The sequence below is a fragment of the Mytilus galloprovincialis genome, chromosome 4 (assembly GCF_965363235.1).
Source record: "Mytilus galloprovincialis chromosome 4, xbMytGall1.hap1.1, whole genome shotgun sequence".
Taxonomy (NCBI): Eukaryota; Metazoa; Mollusca; class Bivalvia; order Mytilida; family Mytilidae; genus Mytilus; species Mytilus galloprovincialis.
In genome coordinates, this window is record NC_134841.1 from 54,959,393 (window position 1) to 54,980,210 (window position 20,818).

Consider the following 20,818-nt stretch of genomic DNA (forward strand, 5'->3'; position numbering starts at 1 on the left):
TTTAAGTTTTCAGTTGCAATGTCTGTATGATAAATGATATCGTTACTGCAAACATTTAATAATATAGCTTCTTGAACATTTTTCCAATTAAAACAATTTCTGAAATCACATTTTTCAAATTTATATATTTTTGGTTGCCTTTTTTTTATATTAATCTTTAAAAAATAGACCTTTCTTCAACTTTTCTATGAAATTGATGTGTTAAACAGAAAATACTTACTGGAGTTCCAAACTGTATACAATTTTCTAATGTTCTGACGAAATCAGCATCAGACAATTTGACAACATGCAGATTGTTAGCCTTTTCCATGTTCTTTATCCATTTATTGGCCTGACCCTGGGGATCTATCATCAAAGGCCATCTTCTGGCATTCCTATTATAAAAAAAATGTATGAGTGTTAATATCTGTCCAGGTTTTATACTATAAAACATCCAATTCAATTACATTTAAATCTATTTCTAAGAATTTCCATAATGGTAAAAAAATCTTCAGTCATGGCTTACAAAACAATTGTACTTTCCTGTCATTATATTTTTGACTGGCTGGTGTATAGCTCAAGTTGACTTCAAATGTGGGTTAAATATAATTTAAAACAAGAATGTGTCCCCAGTACACTAATGCCCCATCCGCACTACCATTTTCTATGTTCAGTGGACCGTGAAAATGGAGTAAAATCTCTTATTTGACATTAAAATTAAAAAGACCATAACATAAAGAACATGTGTACTAAGTTTCAAGTTGATTGGAATTCAACTTCATCAAAAACTACCTCGATCAAAAACTTTAACCTGAAGCGGGACAGACGGACAAACAGAGGGAAGGATGGAAAGACTGAAGGACGAACAAACGAACGGACCCATCGACCAGAAAACATAATGCCCATAAATGGGGCATAAAAACATTGAGGTTTTGATGATAATTTTCACTTGACATTTTCTGTTTCACACAATGGTATTACAGTGTAACCTTTATAATCTGACAAACTTGAGGACCAGAAAAAAATTGGGAATTAAGCAGGGTGCAGGAATATTCAATTTTTTCTGCAAGGCTAAGCATATTTTGGGTCCATGAAAATGTTTCGGTTAATGCAGGATGTTGGAATACTCAGGTGTCTGATTAGGCATGTTACACTGTATTCTAAAACAAACTGTTTTTGCTTACGAGAGAATGATGCCGTTTTCTACAGAGAAGTTGTCAGTTGGTAATCCACAAATATTCCAAGCTCTAATTTTAACAGGTTCTCCTAAACTGGACACTAGTGAGAATTCATCAGAACATGGAATTCCTTGTTTCCTCACATCATTAAACCATGTCTGTACTTGATCCTGTAAAAACACACGATGGTCAGTAAAAAAATATGCAGATTATATTTCACATGTTTCTATAAAATATTTCAAATGTATTATTTCACTGAACCTTTAATAATTTCCACTTAATTTATTAATAGTTTCCACTGTAAACTTATTCATTTTCATAGATGGGAGAAATTGTATTTTATTTTGCCAAAGTTTCCATAAAAGACTAAGAAATTCATACTGTGTTGAACAACTTAATTTGTGGTTTTCCATTACTGAGAAAATAATGATTCGACAGTATTATATAATACAAAAAAATGAATGTTGTATAAAAACTATATTTTCATTAACAAAACAATCAATGCATAAGCCTGAAGGAAAGAACCATACATTATATCCTAATCCAAGAACATAGTGCATGATTATGGTCATTTTTGATACTTTTATTTAGGTTCAATATAGCTGAACTTTACAAGACATTTTGAATAGGATGTTTTAGTTAGCTTATGTTAACTTTTTGCATTTTTTAAGTCAGTTTACAATTTATTTATGATAAAAATTAACCTTGATTTGTGTTTTGTTAAATAACATATTTTTGGCAGATTTGCTTGCTGTAATAATATTGAAGTTAACATTATTGTCAACTGATAGTTTTACCTGTCTGTAAGCAGATGTGAAAGCTCCAAGGTAAGAAACAGTTCCACTAGACACTAAGATATCTCCAGTTAAATTAGTATACCTTGTAGCCAACATGCTAGCAGCTGCTCCCCATCTAAAATCATATAACAAATTCATCAGTCAAATTCTTACAAAAATAATTAAAATCTCAATTCAATTAAAACTATCAATACATCACTCAAATCCTTAAAATTAATTTTTAAAAAACTTCGCCCAAATAAATAACATTTGTTTTAAATGTAAATCTTTATATGTCTGTCTTTCATTAAAAGTGCAGAATCTTTAAAATTTTGAAAAAAAGGTATTTTTGTCCCCCCTACAACTTGTTTGGCTATTGTCAACATAAAGAGAATGTATATAGTATTTATAAAAAAATGAAATGCCATAGTTGTTAGTAGTGGTACTGTATATAGTATGCTATCATCTGGATAATGACAAGTGTAAATTGTGGAGAAATAACTAGAGGCTCTTAAGAGCTTGTGTCACTCACCTTGGTCTATGTGCATATTCAACAAAAGACACAGATGGATTAATGACAAAATTGTGTTTTGGTGACGGTGATGTGTTTGTAGATCTTACTTTACTGAACATTCTTGCTACTTACAATTATCTTCATCGTTAATGAACATGGCCCGTTAGTTACAGAGGAAAATATTTTGTTAATAATTTACAAAAATTTACAAAATTTATGAAAATTGTTAAAAATTGACTGTAGAGGGCTGTAACTCCTTAAGGGGTCAACTGACCATTTTGATCATGTTGACTTATTTGTAGATCTTACTTTGCTGATCATTATTGCTGTTTACAGTTTATCTCTATCTATAATAATATTCAAGATATTAGCCAAAAACTGCAAAATTTCCTTAAAATTGCCAATTCAAGGACAGCAACCCAACAGCCGATTGTCCAATTTGTCTGAAAATGTCAGGGTAGCTAGATCTTGACTTGATTAACGAATTAACCCCATATCAGATTTGCTCTAAATGCTGCAGTTTCAGAGTTATAAGCCAAAATCTACATTTTACCCCTATGTTCTATTTTTAGCCATGGCGGCCATCATGGTTGGTTGGCCGGGTCACGCCACACATTTTTTAAACTAGATACCCCAATGATGATTGTGGCTAAGTTTGAATAAATTTGGCCCAGTAGTTTCAGAGGAGAAGATTTTTGTAAAAGTTAACGACGGACGACAAGTGATGAGAATAGCTCACTTGGCCTTTTAGGCCAGGTGAGCTAAAAAGAAAAGGTAAGAAACTATGTATTCACCTGTCCTTTTCACCACCAAGACTACTGATCAGTTGCCCGGCTCTTTCTAATTTCTTTGTACAAAGGTCAACTTGATTCTCAAGGTCTGCCTTTTTCTTGTTATGTGCCAAAGTATCTTGCAACTTAGATAATTTCTCCTGAACCTCTCTGAGTGAGGCACGTTTCTTCTCTAAAGTTCCCATGGCAATTGCTAATTCTCCCTCTGCCTTCTTCAATAACTCCTTCTTAGAAGCGACAACTTTAGCCACCCTAGAAATAGAAATTTTTTGAAATTTAATGGCATAGCTTTGTATGTTAGTTTTGAATAGAAACAAATTATATGCATGTTACTTCCTTTTTATCTATTATGTTTGATATGGTCAAGGAAGAAATGATCACAGATTTACTTGCATAGATAGCCGTAGCTAGAACTTTTAGAATATTTGGTTTCCAATGCTCTTCAAATTTGTAACTGATTTAGCCTTCAAACTGTTTTATTATTGAAAAATAAAATCTTTGATCTAATAGATCATAACATAACAAGAATGTGTCCATAGTACACGGATGTCCCATCCCCACTATCATTTTCTGTGGTCAGTGGACCATGAAAATGGGGTAAAATCTATAATTTGGCATTAAAATTAGAAAGATCATATCATAGGGAACATATGTACTAAGTTTCAAGTGATCGGACTTCAACTTCATTAAATACTACCTCAACCAAAAACTTTAATCTGGAGCGGGACGAATGGACAAATGAATGGACGCACAGACCAGAAAACATAATGCCCCTCTACTATCATAGGTGGGACATAAAAATCATAAAACAAATTAGTGTTGAGACCATTTGGCAAATAACTCCTTTTGAGCCCTTTGGAATTTATTACACCCAAATGTATCTAAACATATAATTGCTTTTAAAAACTTGAGATTAGGCATTTCTGATAAAAGACTAAGGAAAACTGGTTGACACCTAAATGAGTAATTAGTAACTGCAAAAAATAAAAAAATAAAATGTGGTATGATTGCCAATGAGACAACTCTCCATAAGAGACCAAAATAACACAGAAATTAACAACTATAGGTCACTGTACATCCTTCAACAATGAGCAAGGCCCATTATGCCTCTCTTTTAAAACATATGATGACACTGTATATATATAACATTACCTGTCATACACATCCATGGCTCTGACCCATTTACACAGACCCACACAAGCACCTGAGGCATTACGAATCTTGTCAGGATCAAATTCTGGATTTGACATATATTTCTTACGAATCTGTGCAATGTTTGGGCCTGGAATGTTGTCCTAAATAAAGAAGATATAATAATGTTTATTTTAATTCTGAGGCATAACAAAAATAATTAATACATTAGAGATCGGAAACCTGTACAAAATCAAAATAAATTTAAATTCTGTGAAATTCCATTATTGTTTTTGGCGCATTTATGTCATTTCAAAATATGACATCATGTGAATAAAAACAACAAAGCTGAAGGTTTTTCCATTGCGTTAACCTTCTAAACTTGGATAATATTGCACTAAAATAAAATTTTGATGTAGGTGTTACTTTTTTCTATTCTATTGCATTATTCACACATTTACTGATTTCAGTAAGTCAAATTGGCTCCTTCTTTACAAAATTTCAACAGTGAATTTGACGGTAGCTTATGAGAAAAAAACATTCAAATGGCAAATGTTGGGTTTGAGAATTTACAGAATTAATCACATTTTTCTAGCAGTTATTTAAGAAAGATTCATGCAAGCTACAGATTTATTAGCTAGTTTTTTTTGTACATTTATCTAACGGTTGTTAAAATCTCGGGGGGGCCACTTCAAACTTTTTTTGGTAGGGGTGAGCAGCTGAGACATCAAGTACCCCACCCTTTTCATATATTTTGTTTATCAAAAATATATACCTTGTCATATATTAATGAACAAAAAACAGACCTATAGATATATTTGGATATTTTTCATCTTCTTGTACATTAGTATTTACAAAAATTTTTGCGGTCCCGCTCATTTTACGTTCTTGTTTAGAAGCAACGCAGTCGCAATAATCACACCTTGCTTTTCCAATAAATTCTTCACTCCTCTATTTGCCAGTGCTATTTGCCCCTTTTATATCTTTAATTATGAAGAAATTTCAATTTCAAAAGACAATAACATATGTTTTGTCAGATAAATGTAGTAATACTTCAGATAGTATCACTTTTACTGAGTTTAACATTAATTAAAAACTGAGTTGCCGTTCCCTCTTGAAGGACGCTGACACTATGCTATGGAATTTCTTTAAATGTTTCATGTATACAAACCTTTCAATGTTAATTAGGTGGAAATGTCAAAATGATTGGATTTATTGCATCTATAACTAACCTCAGTGGAAATACCACATTGAATAAATAGAGTTTAATTGGTTTGACAAATAGCTGATGCATTTACGACTGTGGTTTAACCGCATCGAAAATAAATACGAACATTTGATTAGTTTCAGATACTTATGATATAATCCAGCAAGTGATAATATCAACCTATTGATATATTTAATCTGAATTTCTCACCCTTTTCATATATCATGAAGCATGAAATAGTGACCTATTCCAGCGGCTCATCCCTACCAGTCATTACATAGGAAGTGGCCCCCCCGAGGTTAAAATAGAACAGCCACACACACAGCATATCCACCCTCGCTTCAGTTTTTTAATGACAGAATTTGTCCTTTTAGAAACAAAACAATTCATGGACTCAGCTCAGGATAAAATTTGATTATCATGGCCCAGGCCATTTTTCCAACAAATCTATGGCTTCCTTGAATTATTTCTTAATTTTCCTTTGGAAAACTGGTTTAAAACTGCACGAGAAGGCTTTTACTTTTCTTTATTGTCATATGTAAACGTACCTTATCAAAAGTTCTCAGTTGATCAAGCAACTTCATATCTCCCAACATTTTCTTGGCAGGGCCCCAGAAATCCTCTATTTTCTTGCCACTACCAGAGGGATCAGGGACACGATCTGGTTTGATTCCTCTGATTACACACACAGCTTCCATTACCAGTTTGACAGGTGCTGGGGGTTGTTTCATTGTCTTGACAAAGGTGATATCCTGTTGTGTCAGGGTATCCAAAGCAGCTAGAGAGGCATTCAGTGCAAGAATAGCCTCGGCCAGGTCAGCGGCACATTCATCTTTGATAGCCTTGGCAGCTTTAGCTTGTTCATTGGCAACTGCCTCATCAGCTTTAACTACCTGTTATTAAACAATTAATTAGTATTACTATTAAATATATGTTTTGCTGTGCCTTCATGATCACTGAAGGGTATTTTGTAATTATAAACTTATATATATCTAAGATATTTTCGATGTTTCATCTCTCCTATATACTATAGTATGTCCACATTTTGTCAAAAATGATTTCATTGAGTAGTTTTTTGTAGAATGTCTTAATAAATGTTGCTTATTACGAAAGAAACCAGCTTAAAAAAAATCAGTACTACTGTAAGGTATACTGCCTGTGGTTTTAATATCAACTTAACATTTTTGTAGTATCCGTGTGTCTTTTTCTTACCTTCTCAACTTTGGCCACTTCATTAATAGAATCTTTCTCTATGATGACCATTATCTCATCAACCTCTTTACTGGCAACAACCAACTGAGGTTTAAGGTCTGTCAATTCTTTCTGCATGTCTCCAATCTGTGAGGCAGCTGATCTCAGTTTCTCCAGATCTACTTCATATCTCTTTTTCTGTTTCATTACCTCCCTGTAATAAGGAAGTACTTCAGTAATAAGAATCATATTCATTATATGAAATATTCAGAATTGTTAGATATTGTGATTGAACAAGAGCATATGTCCTTGATCTGATTTGGAACATACATAATAACCTTAGTTTGTTATATCTCTTAAAAAGTTCACATATTAATGGATTTTTTTATTTAATCTTAGGATTTTGTGACTATGACGCCATGGCTCATAACTATACCTTAAACCTGAGTAAGTACTTCTTGCTCACTATCACATTTCCACATTCAGTGATCTGTGAATTCTGTGTTAAATCATTTATTTCATTAATATTTTAAAATGTTTAAAATTCAAGTTCGTGTGTTTGTGTGATCTCAACTTAACATCAAACACTTTAACCCAAAACCAAGACAACAAATGGACAGGAGGACAAACTTAATGATTCAACTTCTGGCTAAAGGATAGTTGTACAATTAAGAAACATAATATAAACCCCTTAATTTCAGCAGTGCATAAAAATGTGACATTTAAACAAACTACTGGAAAACAATTGAATAACAAACTAATTTTTTATAAGGAAAACTTACTCTCTCTTTTTATCGAGTAGTGACTTAAAGGTGTTAATCAATTCTAGGTAGGATGTTGGTGTTACGTAATTATGTCTCTCCAGTTCTAAGAAGAAACGTTGTGATAGATCTCTTGTTGATGTATGGGATGTCTTACAGACGTCAATGCAACCCTTCCTCTCATCCTCCTCTAATTCTACTTCCTCTAAGAATCTGGTTGCTACAGCTTCCAAAGCATCTTTAGGCCATGTCTGAAAAATTAAAAAAGTTGTCTTAAGATGTTTCAAGCATTAGAAGAATTGTGTTTTCGGAATACTATGATTAGTTGATACTGATTGGTTCATTAGGACAATAAACAATCAAATTCATGTCAAATGTTTGAAGGTAAATGCACAGACATTGGTTTGACATTTCATTATGGAACCATAGTGACGAAACTTGAAAGAGGACTTCTTATAATGACGCCTGTGTGCAATGTATGTCAATATTAGATGCGACTTGTATAATGAAACTTTTATTTTACCACTTGAAAGGTATTGGCTTATCAAAAAAACATGCAAAGAAGCACTAGTGCTGATCACTGATCAGATAAGTACTTACCTGGAACCAATCAATGGTACAGCAATTGACAAGTGAGGGAAACTTCCTTAGTCTGTCACGGAAAGCATCACCAATAGGACTCATAGCTAATACAATATGGAGCTGATCTCGACAACGTTGAATGAAGAAGTTAAACAAGGATACTGGGGTACCATCTGTTTGTTTGGCTTTGTTTCTTTGTCTGAAAGAATCATTATAGTGTATACATTTTTTCTTCCTTGTCAGTAAGATAATTAACTTAACAATGAATTAATGGATTAATTGATACTGCTTAATATCCAGCTTCTGCTCTTTGACAAACCTGTCTTTAGTAACAGCAGGTAATGGTACTTGTGGGACAATTGATTTTGCATTAAGGTGGTACATAATACTACTCTTTAATTATCGGCTGAACTTTCATTTTTATAAGCTTCTCAATGTCAGATTAAAAGAAGTGTTTTCAAACTTCTATGTATCCAATAATTTTTTTTTCGATACAAAAAGTGGTTCTTTCAAAGGTTCAAAGTTAATATTTGTCAAAATTCATGAACCAGATGCTCCGCAGGGCGCAGCTTTATACGACCGCAGAGGTTGAACCCTGAACGTTTGGGGCAAGTATGGACACAACATTCAAGCTGGATTCAGCTCTAAATTTGGACTGTGATTAAATAGTTGACACAGCATAGGTTTCTGACACAGAATGAATGTGGTCTAATGAACTTAAAAAAATTTTTGAAGAAATTTTCTTTTTATTTATGAATTGTGAAATGAAAAAAATTGACCCCCCAATTTTTTTTTCACATCCCCCTTTCCCTTATTTCAAAACTGATCTCAATTCAAATTTCTAATGAAGTTTGCAACAATAACTACTCATTTAAATACATCATAAAATATTAAAATGTAAAAAAAGTGCTTGCTATCACTGAATGGTAAAGATTGTTTTAATCTATCAGTTGGTAGTAAAAGTGAATATACATTGTATATTGTATAAAACAATGATTTAAGTTGATTCAACTACTATTCTGGACAAAGAAAGATAACTCCAATTGAAATTTCTTGCTATTGTACAATACTGTGCAATGGAAAATACTTGCTATTGCACAATACTGTGCAATTGAAAATATTTGCTATTGCACAATACTGTGCAATTGAAGATTTCTTGCTATTGCACAATACTGTGCAATTGAAGATTTCTTGCTATTGCTGAATACTGTGCAATTGAAAATTTCTTGCTATTGCACAATACTTAATATAATAATTTTGGATCCTGATTTGGACCAACTTGAAAACTGGGCCCATAATCAAAAATCTTAGTACATGTTTAGATTCAGCATATCAAAGAGGCCCAAAAATTCAATTTTTGTTAAAATCATACTTAGTTTAATTTTGGACCCTTTGGACTTTAATGTAGACCAATTTTAAAACGGGACCAAAAATTAAGAATCTACATACACAGTTAGATTTGGCATATCAAAGAACCCAATTATTCAATTTTTGATGAAATCAAACAAAGTTTAATTTTGGACCCCGATTAGGACCAACTTGAAAACTGGGCCAATAATAAAAAATCTAAGTACATTTTTAGATTCAGCATATCAAAGAACCCCAAGGATTCAATTTTTGTTAAAATCAAACTAAGTTTAATTTTGGACCCTTTGGACCTTAATGTAGACCAATTTGAAAACGGGACCAAAAATTAAGAATCTACATACACAGTTAGATTCGGCATATCAAAGAACCCCAATTATTCAATTTTTGATGAAATCAAACAAAGTTTAATTTTGGACCCTTTGGGCCCTTTATTCCTAAACTGTTGGGACCAAAACTCCCAAAATCAATACCAACCTTCCTTTTATGGTCATAAACCTTGTGTTTAAATTTCATAGATTTCTATTTACCTATACTAAAGTTATGGTGCGAAAACCAAGAAAAATGCCTATTTGGGTCCCTTTTTGGCCCCTAATTCCTAAACTGTTGGGACCTAAACTCCCAAAATCAATACCAACCTTCCTTTTGTGGTCATAAACATTGTGTTTAAATTTCATTGATTTCTATTTACTTAAACTAAAGTTATTGTGCGAAAACGAAGAATAATGCTTATTTGGGCCCTTTTTTGGCCCCTAATTCCTAAACTGTTGGAACCAAAACTCCCAAAATCAATACCAACCTTTCTTTTGTGGTCATAAACCTTGTGTCAAAATTTCATAGATTTCTATTAACTTAAACTAAAGTTATAGTGCGAAAACGAAGAATAATGCTTATTTGGGCCCTTTTTTGGCCCCTAATTCCTAAAATGTTGGGACCAAAACTCCCAAAATCAATCCCGACCTTCCTTTTGTGGTCATAAACCTTGTGTTAAAATTTCATAGATTGCTATTCACTTTTACTCAAGTTAGAGCGCGAAAACTAAAAGTATTCGGACGACGACGACGACGACGCCAACGTGATAGCAATATACGACGAAAAATTTTTCAAATTTTGCGGTCGTATAAAAACTAAACGAGCCAAATCTATTTAAGTCAAGGTGTTTGGTTCCACCTCAAGTGATTTATAACTTATTGGCTTACCCGTCTAGTTGTCTCATTTTTTCACAGATTTCTTGTTTTTCATCCAATCGGAACAAATTAGGAACTTCACCAGCATTTAACAAATTATTGATATCTTCCAAGAAGGATTCTTGTTTGATCTTTAAAGAAAAGTTGAAAATAGTGGTTGTAGTAACAAAATACAAATCTATGAAAAATCTTGTGAGCTCACACCTGAATCCTTCTTTCTGTTTATACTTTCTCTTTTATATAAATTATTTAAGAAATAATTGATGCCAGCTATACTTTATTGTTACGTTTTAACATGGGTAGGGCATTATATTCTTGATTATTTTTGCCAGAGCGATAGCGAATAAAATTAATTTTTCTGCCGTAGTCAATATACGCATGTGTAAACTAATTTTATTGCATGGATAATAAAGTATGGTTTCTTTACAAAGCTAAATAAGCACGTCATATTAGAATGAAATACAATGTTCAAAAGTATCAAGGAGTTTATTTTATGGATTTTCCTTTTTAAGATATTTTTACCGGTGTGTATTAGAAAGTAGGAAGTTATTTTGTCCTGTGTATAAAGGAATAGAAATTTGTTTCAACCACCTGATTATAAGAGAACAGGAAGTTATTTTTACCCACCTGTGTATCAGAGAATAGGAAAACAACATGATTATCAGTTTCTGTTGATTTACATAATATTCTTTTAATATCTTCTCTCCATTCAACACTAGTGTAACTCTTAGAAATTTCAACCTGTTAAAAAGTGAAAGAAACACTGTAGATAACAATAAAATGTGACATTTTGAACAATGAAATGTATTGTAAACAATGATTAATTTGAAATGTCTGAGAGTCATTTAGTAGTATGACTCTTTTTGTGTTACAGTGTACAATTCTTTATCATCAGTTGGTTTTTCTTCTGCTGTTGTATTGAATGGCTTGTGTTATGAAAGTAGCCATCTTAAACTTTCTTAGTTACTGTGGATTCATTTATTTTTGTTGGTTCCAATTTTCGTGGATTCAGGAAAACTTGCATATTCGTGGATATTTAATTTCGTGTTTTTGCCTAAGTCTGAATACAAGACTGGGTAAATTATGTCTTTCGTTGAACATTAAATTTCGTGGTTCGCCTGTACAAACGAAATCCACGAAAATTGGTTACCCACAAATAATAATGAATCCACAGTATCATATTTTCTCAACATCGCAGAAATGTGGAATAGCATTGTATTGGCATCCCCTTTAATTCTACCTCTAATCTTATCTGATAACATCTCATTAATGGCATCTTCCCAATATGACATATTTTATCTGACCCATTTCAAAAAGATCATATCTTTTATATCTTACCTGGAAGAGGTCATAACCTGACATGTGTGCAGCCAAGCCTGTCAATGACTGACGACCAGAACCTCCAACACCTACTAACAAGGCATGACTTCTTGGTTGTTTGATAATACGGGAAATTCTTGATACATGTTCAATAGCAAATCTAAAATGTTAAATACACACATCATTATACATCTTTTTAAAACCTCTCCTACATGTACAAAATAGAAGATCAAATTTATTGATAAATCACTACTGGTATAAAAGGTACACAGGCACAATTAAGCTACTTCTTTCTCTCTTAATTTTTATGCTCATATTTTTTATATAAAGAAGTATACTTCTTGAATGAGATTTTTGTTCCGTTCAATAATGTTATTAACCTAAAGTATTGCAGGAAATTTTTTAATTTTTGCATAACAATATATTTGAGCTTCTAATGCTGTAAGGATAAAGTTACATTAATTCAGCCAAAAAATTACAATTATAAATAATATATGATATAAAATTACCTGAATAATACAAGATTCATTGGTTTTTTGCTCATATTATTGAATTCCTCAAGGTATCCCTCTACAACATGACATAATTGTTCCAAGTCTCTTACTTCAACATAATGTTTAGAATCTGACTTAGGATCTGCAAAATCACAGTACACCAAACTATGGAGATTGTCCTCTGTAACTTTACAGTCATTATCAAAATCCAAATGAATAAATAACTGATCAAAGTCTTCACGTAACTGATTCTTGCATACATCTCTTGCATAATTAAATAGCCAGTTTCTATCAGAGTCATCAACAAGACAATCATAGTATACTCTGAACACCTAAAGATAGAGAATAAAAAGAACTTTATTAACATTTAAAAAATTTGTAAGGGTTCCGTGGAACCCAGTGTCTCGCCTACTTTTGCTGTTAATCACACACCCATCAAAAATGATGAAAAAAATCAATAAAATTATTCCTCTCGATACTATCTTTTGATTGTCAGAAGCTTCTGTCAACGTTTGGTAAAAATCCAGGCTATTTTAAAAATCTTAAAAATGTTTTAAATACTTTAACTGCAGACTGTATGTAATGTTAACTGGAAGAAAAACTAAGTCCATTTATAAGTAAAATACGGGAAAAATGGAATTTTATTTTTACAAAATTTACTCCTGGATACTATCTTCTGATCATAAACAAGCTTCTGGCCAAGTTTCTTACAATTCCAGGATAGTTTAAGAAAGTTATTAAAATTTTAAAAACTTTAACCACAGAGTGAATGTAATGTTTCCTGGCAGAAAAAACTAAGTCCATTTATAAGTAAAATACGGAAAAAATGGAATTTTATTTTTACAAAATTTACTTTTGGATACTATCTTCTGATCATAAACAAGCTTCTGGCCAAGTTTTGTACATTTCCAGGATAGTTTAAGAAAGTTATTAAAATTTCAAAAACTTTAACCACAGAGTAAATATTTGTGGACGCCGCCGGAATGTAGGATCGCTATGTCTCGCTTTTTCGACTAAAGTCGAAGGCTCGACAAAAATACACTTTAATGAGGATTAAAATTTTTAATAAACATTAAAAAAAACATACTTATATGTTATTCAAAGAATACATTGACATAAAATTCAAAGAGTACACGAGAATATAATTTTTCTAACATTCAAAAATACACTTTTACAAACATTCAACATTAATATGTCATTAAATTAACAATTACTAAAGACTTAAAAATAATCACTTTAAAGGCTGATTTTCAATATTTTTAAATGTAGATTTTGAATCTTTATAGAAGATTTTCACCTAAATGATGATTGGGGTTTAAGTAAGACATTAAACAAGAATGTGTCCAAAGTACACGGATGCCATGCACTTGCACTATCCTTTTCCATGTTCCATGGACTGTAAAAATTGGGTAATAATCTAATTTGGCATTAAAATTAGAAAGATTATACTATAGGGAACATCTGTACTAAGTTTCAAGTTGATTGGACTTCAATTTCATCAAAAACTACCTTGACCAAAAACTTTAACCTGAAACTCCCACTTTCATTTTCTATGTTTAGTGAACCGTGAAATTGGGGTCAAAAGTCTAATTTATCGTAGGTGGGGCATAAAAAGGAAAAACAAGAATGTGTCCCAAGTACACGGATGCCCCACTCGCACTATCATTTTCTATGTTCAGTGGACTGTGAAATTAGGGTAAAAACTCTAATTTGGCATTAAAATTAGAAAGATCATATCATAGGGAACATGTGTACTAAGTTTCAAGTTGATTCATTAAAAACTACCTCGACTAAAAACTTTAACCTGAAGAGGGACAATGGACAGACGAACGAACGGACCCACAGACCAGAAAACATAATGCCCCTTCTACTATCGTAGGTGGGGCATAAAAACCAACTAACCTCATGACCCCAGAGACGTTTCATTGAGGCTGGTTCTTCCATAGTTTCTGGTGTAGATAGTAAGACACCCTGTATAACTCTGCTAAAGTCTCTCAAGTTAAATAGATAGTGAGATTTGGCTGGTGTTGGTAATAAATTCTTCATAGCTTCTTTATAGATAGTTAATGTACCCTGTACCAGTTGGTCAACACATGGTTTAAATTCATTACTGAATCCTCTGTAAAAATATAAAAAAATATATGTCAGATTACATTTATCATGTTTAGGCCATACCAAATTTAATGCACACCACACATACATTGAAACATATATCTTTCGTATATGAAATTTTTCACATCAATATAAATTTTTAATGATACAAAATGTATTTTAACATTGGAGAAAAGTTACAATTAACAGCAAATTGCTCGTTTTATTCCAATTTGATGTTAAATAAAGTATATTTGCTGCATTTACTTAGTAGTTGTGTAATGCATGGGTAACTTTTCTCATTATAACATATCCTAAATCTCAGCAGTTAATTAACATTGTAAAATATTCAAACAAACTGAAACAGTTCAATCAAATAACAAAAACATAAACAATAAACGTCATATTTCTCATGCCTCTAAATACTGAAGAAGGGGTACCAACTTTTGTGGATTAAGGAAAAACAAGTGAAACTGCGAGCTACTGCTCACTGATGATACCCCTGACGCAAGTGGATATTAATTGTGTAAAAATAAGTGTTCGGTAAACAGGAAGTTGTCAAGTGATGAATCTGAAAACGCATCACACGGTATAGCTGACTTATATTAACCCTTAAACCAAATTTCAGAAATCCTTGTATTGTAGTTCCTGAGAAAAATGTGATGAAAAATTTTCAACTTGGCTATCATGTGTAAAATCAAACAAGTGTTCGGTAAACAGGAAGTTGTTGAGTGATGAATCTGAAAACGGTATAGCTGACTTATATCAAGCCTGAAACCAAATTTCAGAAATCCTGGTAGTGAAGTTCCTGAGAAAAATGTGACGAAAAATATTCATGAGACGGACGGACTGACTGACAGACTGACGGACTGACGCAAGGACAAAGTAAAACAGTATACCAAGCTTTTTTTTCAAAGTGGGGATATAAAGTGTTTTCTTGGATATTTGATTTTGTAGTTTTGACAAAGCATACAGAAAATGTGTTCTTCTTTAACATTTATCCACAAAACTGGTATTCCATAAATAGTAATGAATCCAAAGTAGGTATATATAAGGTCTTTGAAATGAATATATACCAGATTTCTCAAAGGACACCTGCAGTCACAACAATCACTTTTGAGAACAGCACTGATATTATAACTGATATAAATTGAAGTATCTTACCAATTTTAATTCTTTTTGTAAATGATTTGCTTATCAAATAAATTATTTATTATAATCTTTCTGCTAAATTTTTAATATATTTTCGCTTTCTATGTTTTAATTATTATTTTTTTTTTTTTTTTTTTTTTTTGTACTTATTATTGATTTTAATTCTATTATTTTTCTATCAATATAATTATTTATGTTCATATATCTTTCATATATACGTTTTTAGTTCTTTTAAACATAACATTTTTTATTTCATTTTGTTTTTTGGTTAACATTATATATTTTTATCATGTATATATATATGTAAAGCGCCTTAGAGTGATTTTATTGTTATATAGGGCGCTATAGAAATTTTTACTATTATTATAAAACACTTAAAACTTAATTTTGGATAATGGTCATCCATTATTTATGGTCATGTATGCTGAATCACCAAACGAGGGATTTTGGAAATTAATTCCTCTCCTCTAACATTTACTTCATAGAAAAGTCCAAATGTGTAATTGTAGGCTACTTAATCACTTATCATACACAAATGTAGGTCTTGATGTAGATATTAAATTTAAGTGTTTTTGAAATCATAAAGGAAAAAATCCTTTCAAAAGTCTCCCTTAATTGATTATAAAGTACCTGTTATTTTTAAAGAAAATTATGTTTTCCATGAGTTTCTTATCACATGCCAGTGTGAAACTTTTTGAAATTAAGGCTGTGTTTAAACAAGAGGCTCTCAAGAGCCTGAATCGCTCACCTTAATTTTTTTGGTTAAATCTCTCATCAATGATTATTTTGGCTTTTCAATTTATTTAAATGTTCTTTGAATCGTCCTATTTTCTTCAAAAGCAAAAAAAAAATCATTTTCTCCTATGTTCTATTTTAGCCATAGGAGCTATGTTTCTGACATACAAGGAAATGAAATATAAAATTTATACTAGATACTCTGAAACTCATTTAGCCTAAGTTTGGCTGAAATTGATACAGCAGTTTCAAAGGAGAAGATTTTTTAAAGTAAGTCAACATGATGAACAAATTGTGAAAAAAGTCTTTAAAGGGCAATAACTCCTTAAGGGGTCAATTGACAATTTTGGTCAAATTGACTTATTTGTAGATCTTACTTTGCTTAACATTTTTGTTATTAACAGTTTATCTGTATCTATAATAATATTCAAGATAATAACCAAAAACTGCAAAATTTCTTTAAAATCATCAATTCAGGGGCATTCACTAGAAAAACCAAAGAGCTATCAAGCCCGCTTACTGCCTATGATGCCTGTCAACAGCTATTATTATTGACTAGATCGATTTTATAGACGTTCTACATTCAAAATAGCTGTCGTATTTCAAAGTTGCTGTCAATCAGTTATTTTTGCCGTCTGCAGTTAAAATCGTCTTTCCGCTCGGCAGATTTGACCTTTACCTTTTAATCCCTCTGATACCATCAGATAACGACGGCCCTTTAACAGACGTCCGTTTAATTAATTATAAGAAGTTAAATCTCGCAATCGATATCGTGAACGTTAACGTTGTTAAAGTTATTACAATAACTATATAAGTAATGTTTATATGTGGTATTTCTTTCAAATTAATACAATTATCATGAATGCAAATTTTAATATTTAAGATTTAAAATTAACCGCTCAAAAGAATTGAAAAAGTCACATTTGTTCTTTATATTCTTAATTACCACAAGTAAACATCGTCCAAAGCTTATGAGTTGTTTTCAAAAGCAGACCTACCTGAGTTTAATTCACATCAAAGGAAACCACCTTAATTAGTAGGAGCGGCTATTTGTCAATTTCAATGACAGTGTAATAAAAAAAAGTTGTATAATGAAGGAATGTTGAAATAGTTAATTGATTTATATAAATTAACATTATTGAAAGGATTCATATTGCTGAAATCGTACATTTAATCATACGTTTAATATAAAGATATTCAATTGAAAGACTTAGTATCATTATTAACAATTTTTTTTCTGTTGCTTTAGGTACACATATAGGTATGTGCGCATTTAACAGGCACGCGATTTTTTTTATGAAAGTGTTTTTTAACATTTCATAATTCGGATTCAAACATCAGATTTGAGTGAATTATATAGACCGAATAACCTAAATATTGCAATAAATCACGTGCCTGTTATTTTCTTGTTTTACAATTGTTTGATTTTTTAATTTGAAATTGTTTACGTTGACTAACAGAATCGTTTTATGATAGAACAGAGCAGACTTGTCTTTATTTGACTAACATTATTTTATTCTGTTTAGATTAGAATGCATGTATATGTAGCGTACAATATTCAAAAGTATTACCGAATATAATACGGAGATGTTCATGTGAATGAATAATTAGTTAGTGTATTTTCCTAGGAAAACATCTTCAATCAGATGCAATCAAATAAAGTTAATATATTACATGCTTTCTTTTCCCTAATTGGTTATTAGAAGCCGAGATGTCAATTTATCAAATTTTATGTCAGAGGCTCACAGTTTACAGACATAAAAAATTGAGAATGGAAATCGTGAGAAATATAAATATTTTAAACTCTATGATTTCCACAAAGAAGTCTACACGAGAAACCTATTTTATACTGAAATATTACAGAAATCTTTTCAAACTCCTTCATACACGTATATGCTTTCTATAGTTCTACTATCATAGTATGCACGTTGTATTACTTGCTTTAATAATTATTTACTTGAATCTTGCCGGAAAACTCTATTGTTAAAATCTATTCATCGCCTCTTTGGTCAAGACGAGTATAATATCCATGAAGAGAAGTACACGAAATAAACAGAAACTGTTTATATTACTTAATTGTTTGTGAAAAAGGTTTTAAACGTAATGCGACATTCCCGGTATTTGTTTTAATATATAAAAAACACCCCCCCCCCCCCCAAAAAAAAAAAAAAACATGCCCCACCTACACCCACATTTGATTGGTCCGTGTAACAATATATACTATTATTGCTTATTTCTAATTGGATCAATTTGATGTGGAGGTGTGAACGATAGACTATACAATACACACTTTCAATTAACAAAACCGACAGCGTAAAAGGTGTCTAGCCGTTAAAAACTTCAGTCTTCATCACTCCCGAAAAGAAAGATAGAATTTAGTCATTCCTCAGAATGCGATTATAACATAATGCTTATCAAACACTAACTGCAAAGAATAATAGTCCAACAACTTTATGTATAAAGGAAAAGTACCAATTAATAGAGAAAATGGACTAAAAATTAAAAGTTTCCAGAAAGACGGGCCTACAATAAATGTTAAATAAGTATGCAATTGTGTGTCGTGTAGTCAAGCATAAATCGATGGCCTGTATTTTTTTACTATGCACATATTGTTTTATTTTTCAACCAAAACCGACGTGTGTATTGCTGTTAAATAAACTTTCGTCACCTCAGAATGTATTTTGCATTCTCACACCATTCACATATATTCTTCAATCATGTTACAATAATCAGTGAAGTTTATGTTCAGTTACCAAGCGTAAACAAATCAAATGTGATTATGATCCAGAGTATTTGGACCGTATGCGTATAATCGTACGGTCCGACCATACGCGTACGGTCGGACCGTATGAGTATACGCGTACGGTCCAGTACGAGCTGATCATACATGTTGTTGGATCATATGGGTTAAATTTAAACAAACCTTATCACAATCTTTATTTTTAGTTTTACAAATTGATATTATTTGTATTATTGTTCCGAATCCTAGTTTGGTACTCTCGCCTACAGTGACACTTGCTACCACAAGTAACGTAATTTCGGAATTTCTCGCTACATTGGTGACCTTCTGCTGTTGTTTTTTCTATGGTTGTGTTGTTGTCTCTTTGCCACATTCCCCATTTCCATTCTCAATTTTATTAATATTTTTTTTAACATTTACATGTTTGCAGATCATGCATGTTCCTTTGAATTTGCATTTTTTTTGTAAAGTTGCTAAATATTAAAAAAAATGTCCTCCTACATTGTGTTTACTTCCGAAATCTTCATAATTCAATTAATGTATTACTGATCGACATGCTAAATACAAGAGATTAACATATTTAATTAGCGTGACTTTTTTGAATAGTTAAAATGTACAGTTTTTATTTCAATTACAATTGAACTTTTTTATATTAATTTGAGAGTTAAGTTAGGCTGATCTGTTATACGCATTTGTAACTAATAAACTTGACTAATTTCTTAATTTTAGTCAGACACATTCCCCATTTCCATAATACAATACAATCCTACATAAACGTACAATGAAGGAAAGAAGGAGAAAACAAACAAGATAGAGACGGCAGAAAAGAAAAAACTTGACACGGTCCGAGCGTATGAGTATTTTCAAAAAGTATGCATACGGTCCACATTGTACGCGTACAGTCCAAAAACTCATACTGCAATGGTACAGTTGTATTAGTTTATACAGCTTAAGATTAATTGGCAGGTGAAATCTACTGAGCTGTTTTTTTAAATAGGTACAAATATATGTTGATAATGTTGGTATACATCTTTAATTGGGATATCTGAACGTGGAGTGGCAAATATTGCATCCGTATTTTACGCATAAATGGACTTTTTTTCGGCATGCTGTGGGTAAAGTATTAATAATTTTTACTAACTTGAAAATAAAGATTTGTATTCTTGGATAGAAGTTTATCGTCAAAAGGAAGTAAAGACAAGTCTCAAACAACTCTTTTAAAACCTGCCATCAAAATACCAGTACCCAGCCTCATGCAAAAAAAGATGTGGTATGATTGCAAATGAGACATATGTTCACAAGAGACCAAAATGACACAGATATTAACAACTTTAGGTCACCGCACGCATGCTTTGTTTTTAAATGCGAAGTAAACCTGAAAACTCTGACGACTGATTAAAAATAGGAAATTAAAAAATTGGAGAAGGTATAAATGTTTTTGTAACTCACAACTCGACTTTCAGAAGGGGGCTACCACATAATTGTTTCTTTTTAAAAAAAAGGGGGTTGGGGTGAAATAAAAATAAATGTCCGGCATTTTTTTTTTAGTCGTATCTCTGTTCTGCCTTTTTTCCAATTAGCTCCTCCTGCCTTTTTTAAAAAGTACATCCTAGTCCGCAGATAG

General features: G+C 31.8%; 1 protein-coding gene across 1 annotated transcript in view; it reads right to left on the bottom strand.

Moving 5' to 3' along the window:
* The window catches only part of LOC143072464 (dynein axonemal heavy chain 7-like), a 37,043-nt gene that overhangs the window by 2,150 nt on the left and 14,075 nt on the right, over positions 1–20,818 (bottom strand). The window contains exons 8-21 of the mRNA XM_076247386.1: positions 14,379–14,595; positions 12,492–12,808; positions 12,001–12,142; positions 11,290–11,403; positions 10,675–10,793; positions 8,129–8,309; positions 7,550–7,779; positions 6,789–6,981; positions 6,125–6,469; positions 4,391–4,533; positions 3,242–3,490; positions 1,955–2,069; positions 1,164–1,327; positions 221–374 (exon numbers count right to left, since the gene is read on the bottom strand). Of these exons, the coding sequence (XP_076103501.1) occupies positions 221–374; positions 1,164–1,327; positions 1,955–2,069; positions 3,242–3,490; positions 4,391–4,533; positions 6,125–6,469; positions 6,789–6,981; positions 7,550–7,779; positions 8,129–8,309; positions 10,675–10,793; positions 11,290–11,403; positions 12,001–12,142; positions 12,492–12,808; positions 14,379–14,595 (2,683 nt within the window). The remainder of the gene's footprint in view (positions 1–220; positions 375–1,163; positions 1,328–1,954; positions 2,070–3,241; positions 3,491–4,390; positions 4,534–6,124; positions 6,470–6,788; positions 6,982–7,549; positions 7,780–8,128; positions 8,310–10,674; positions 10,794–11,289; positions 11,404–12,000; positions 12,143–12,491; positions 12,809–14,378; positions 14,596–20,818) is intronic.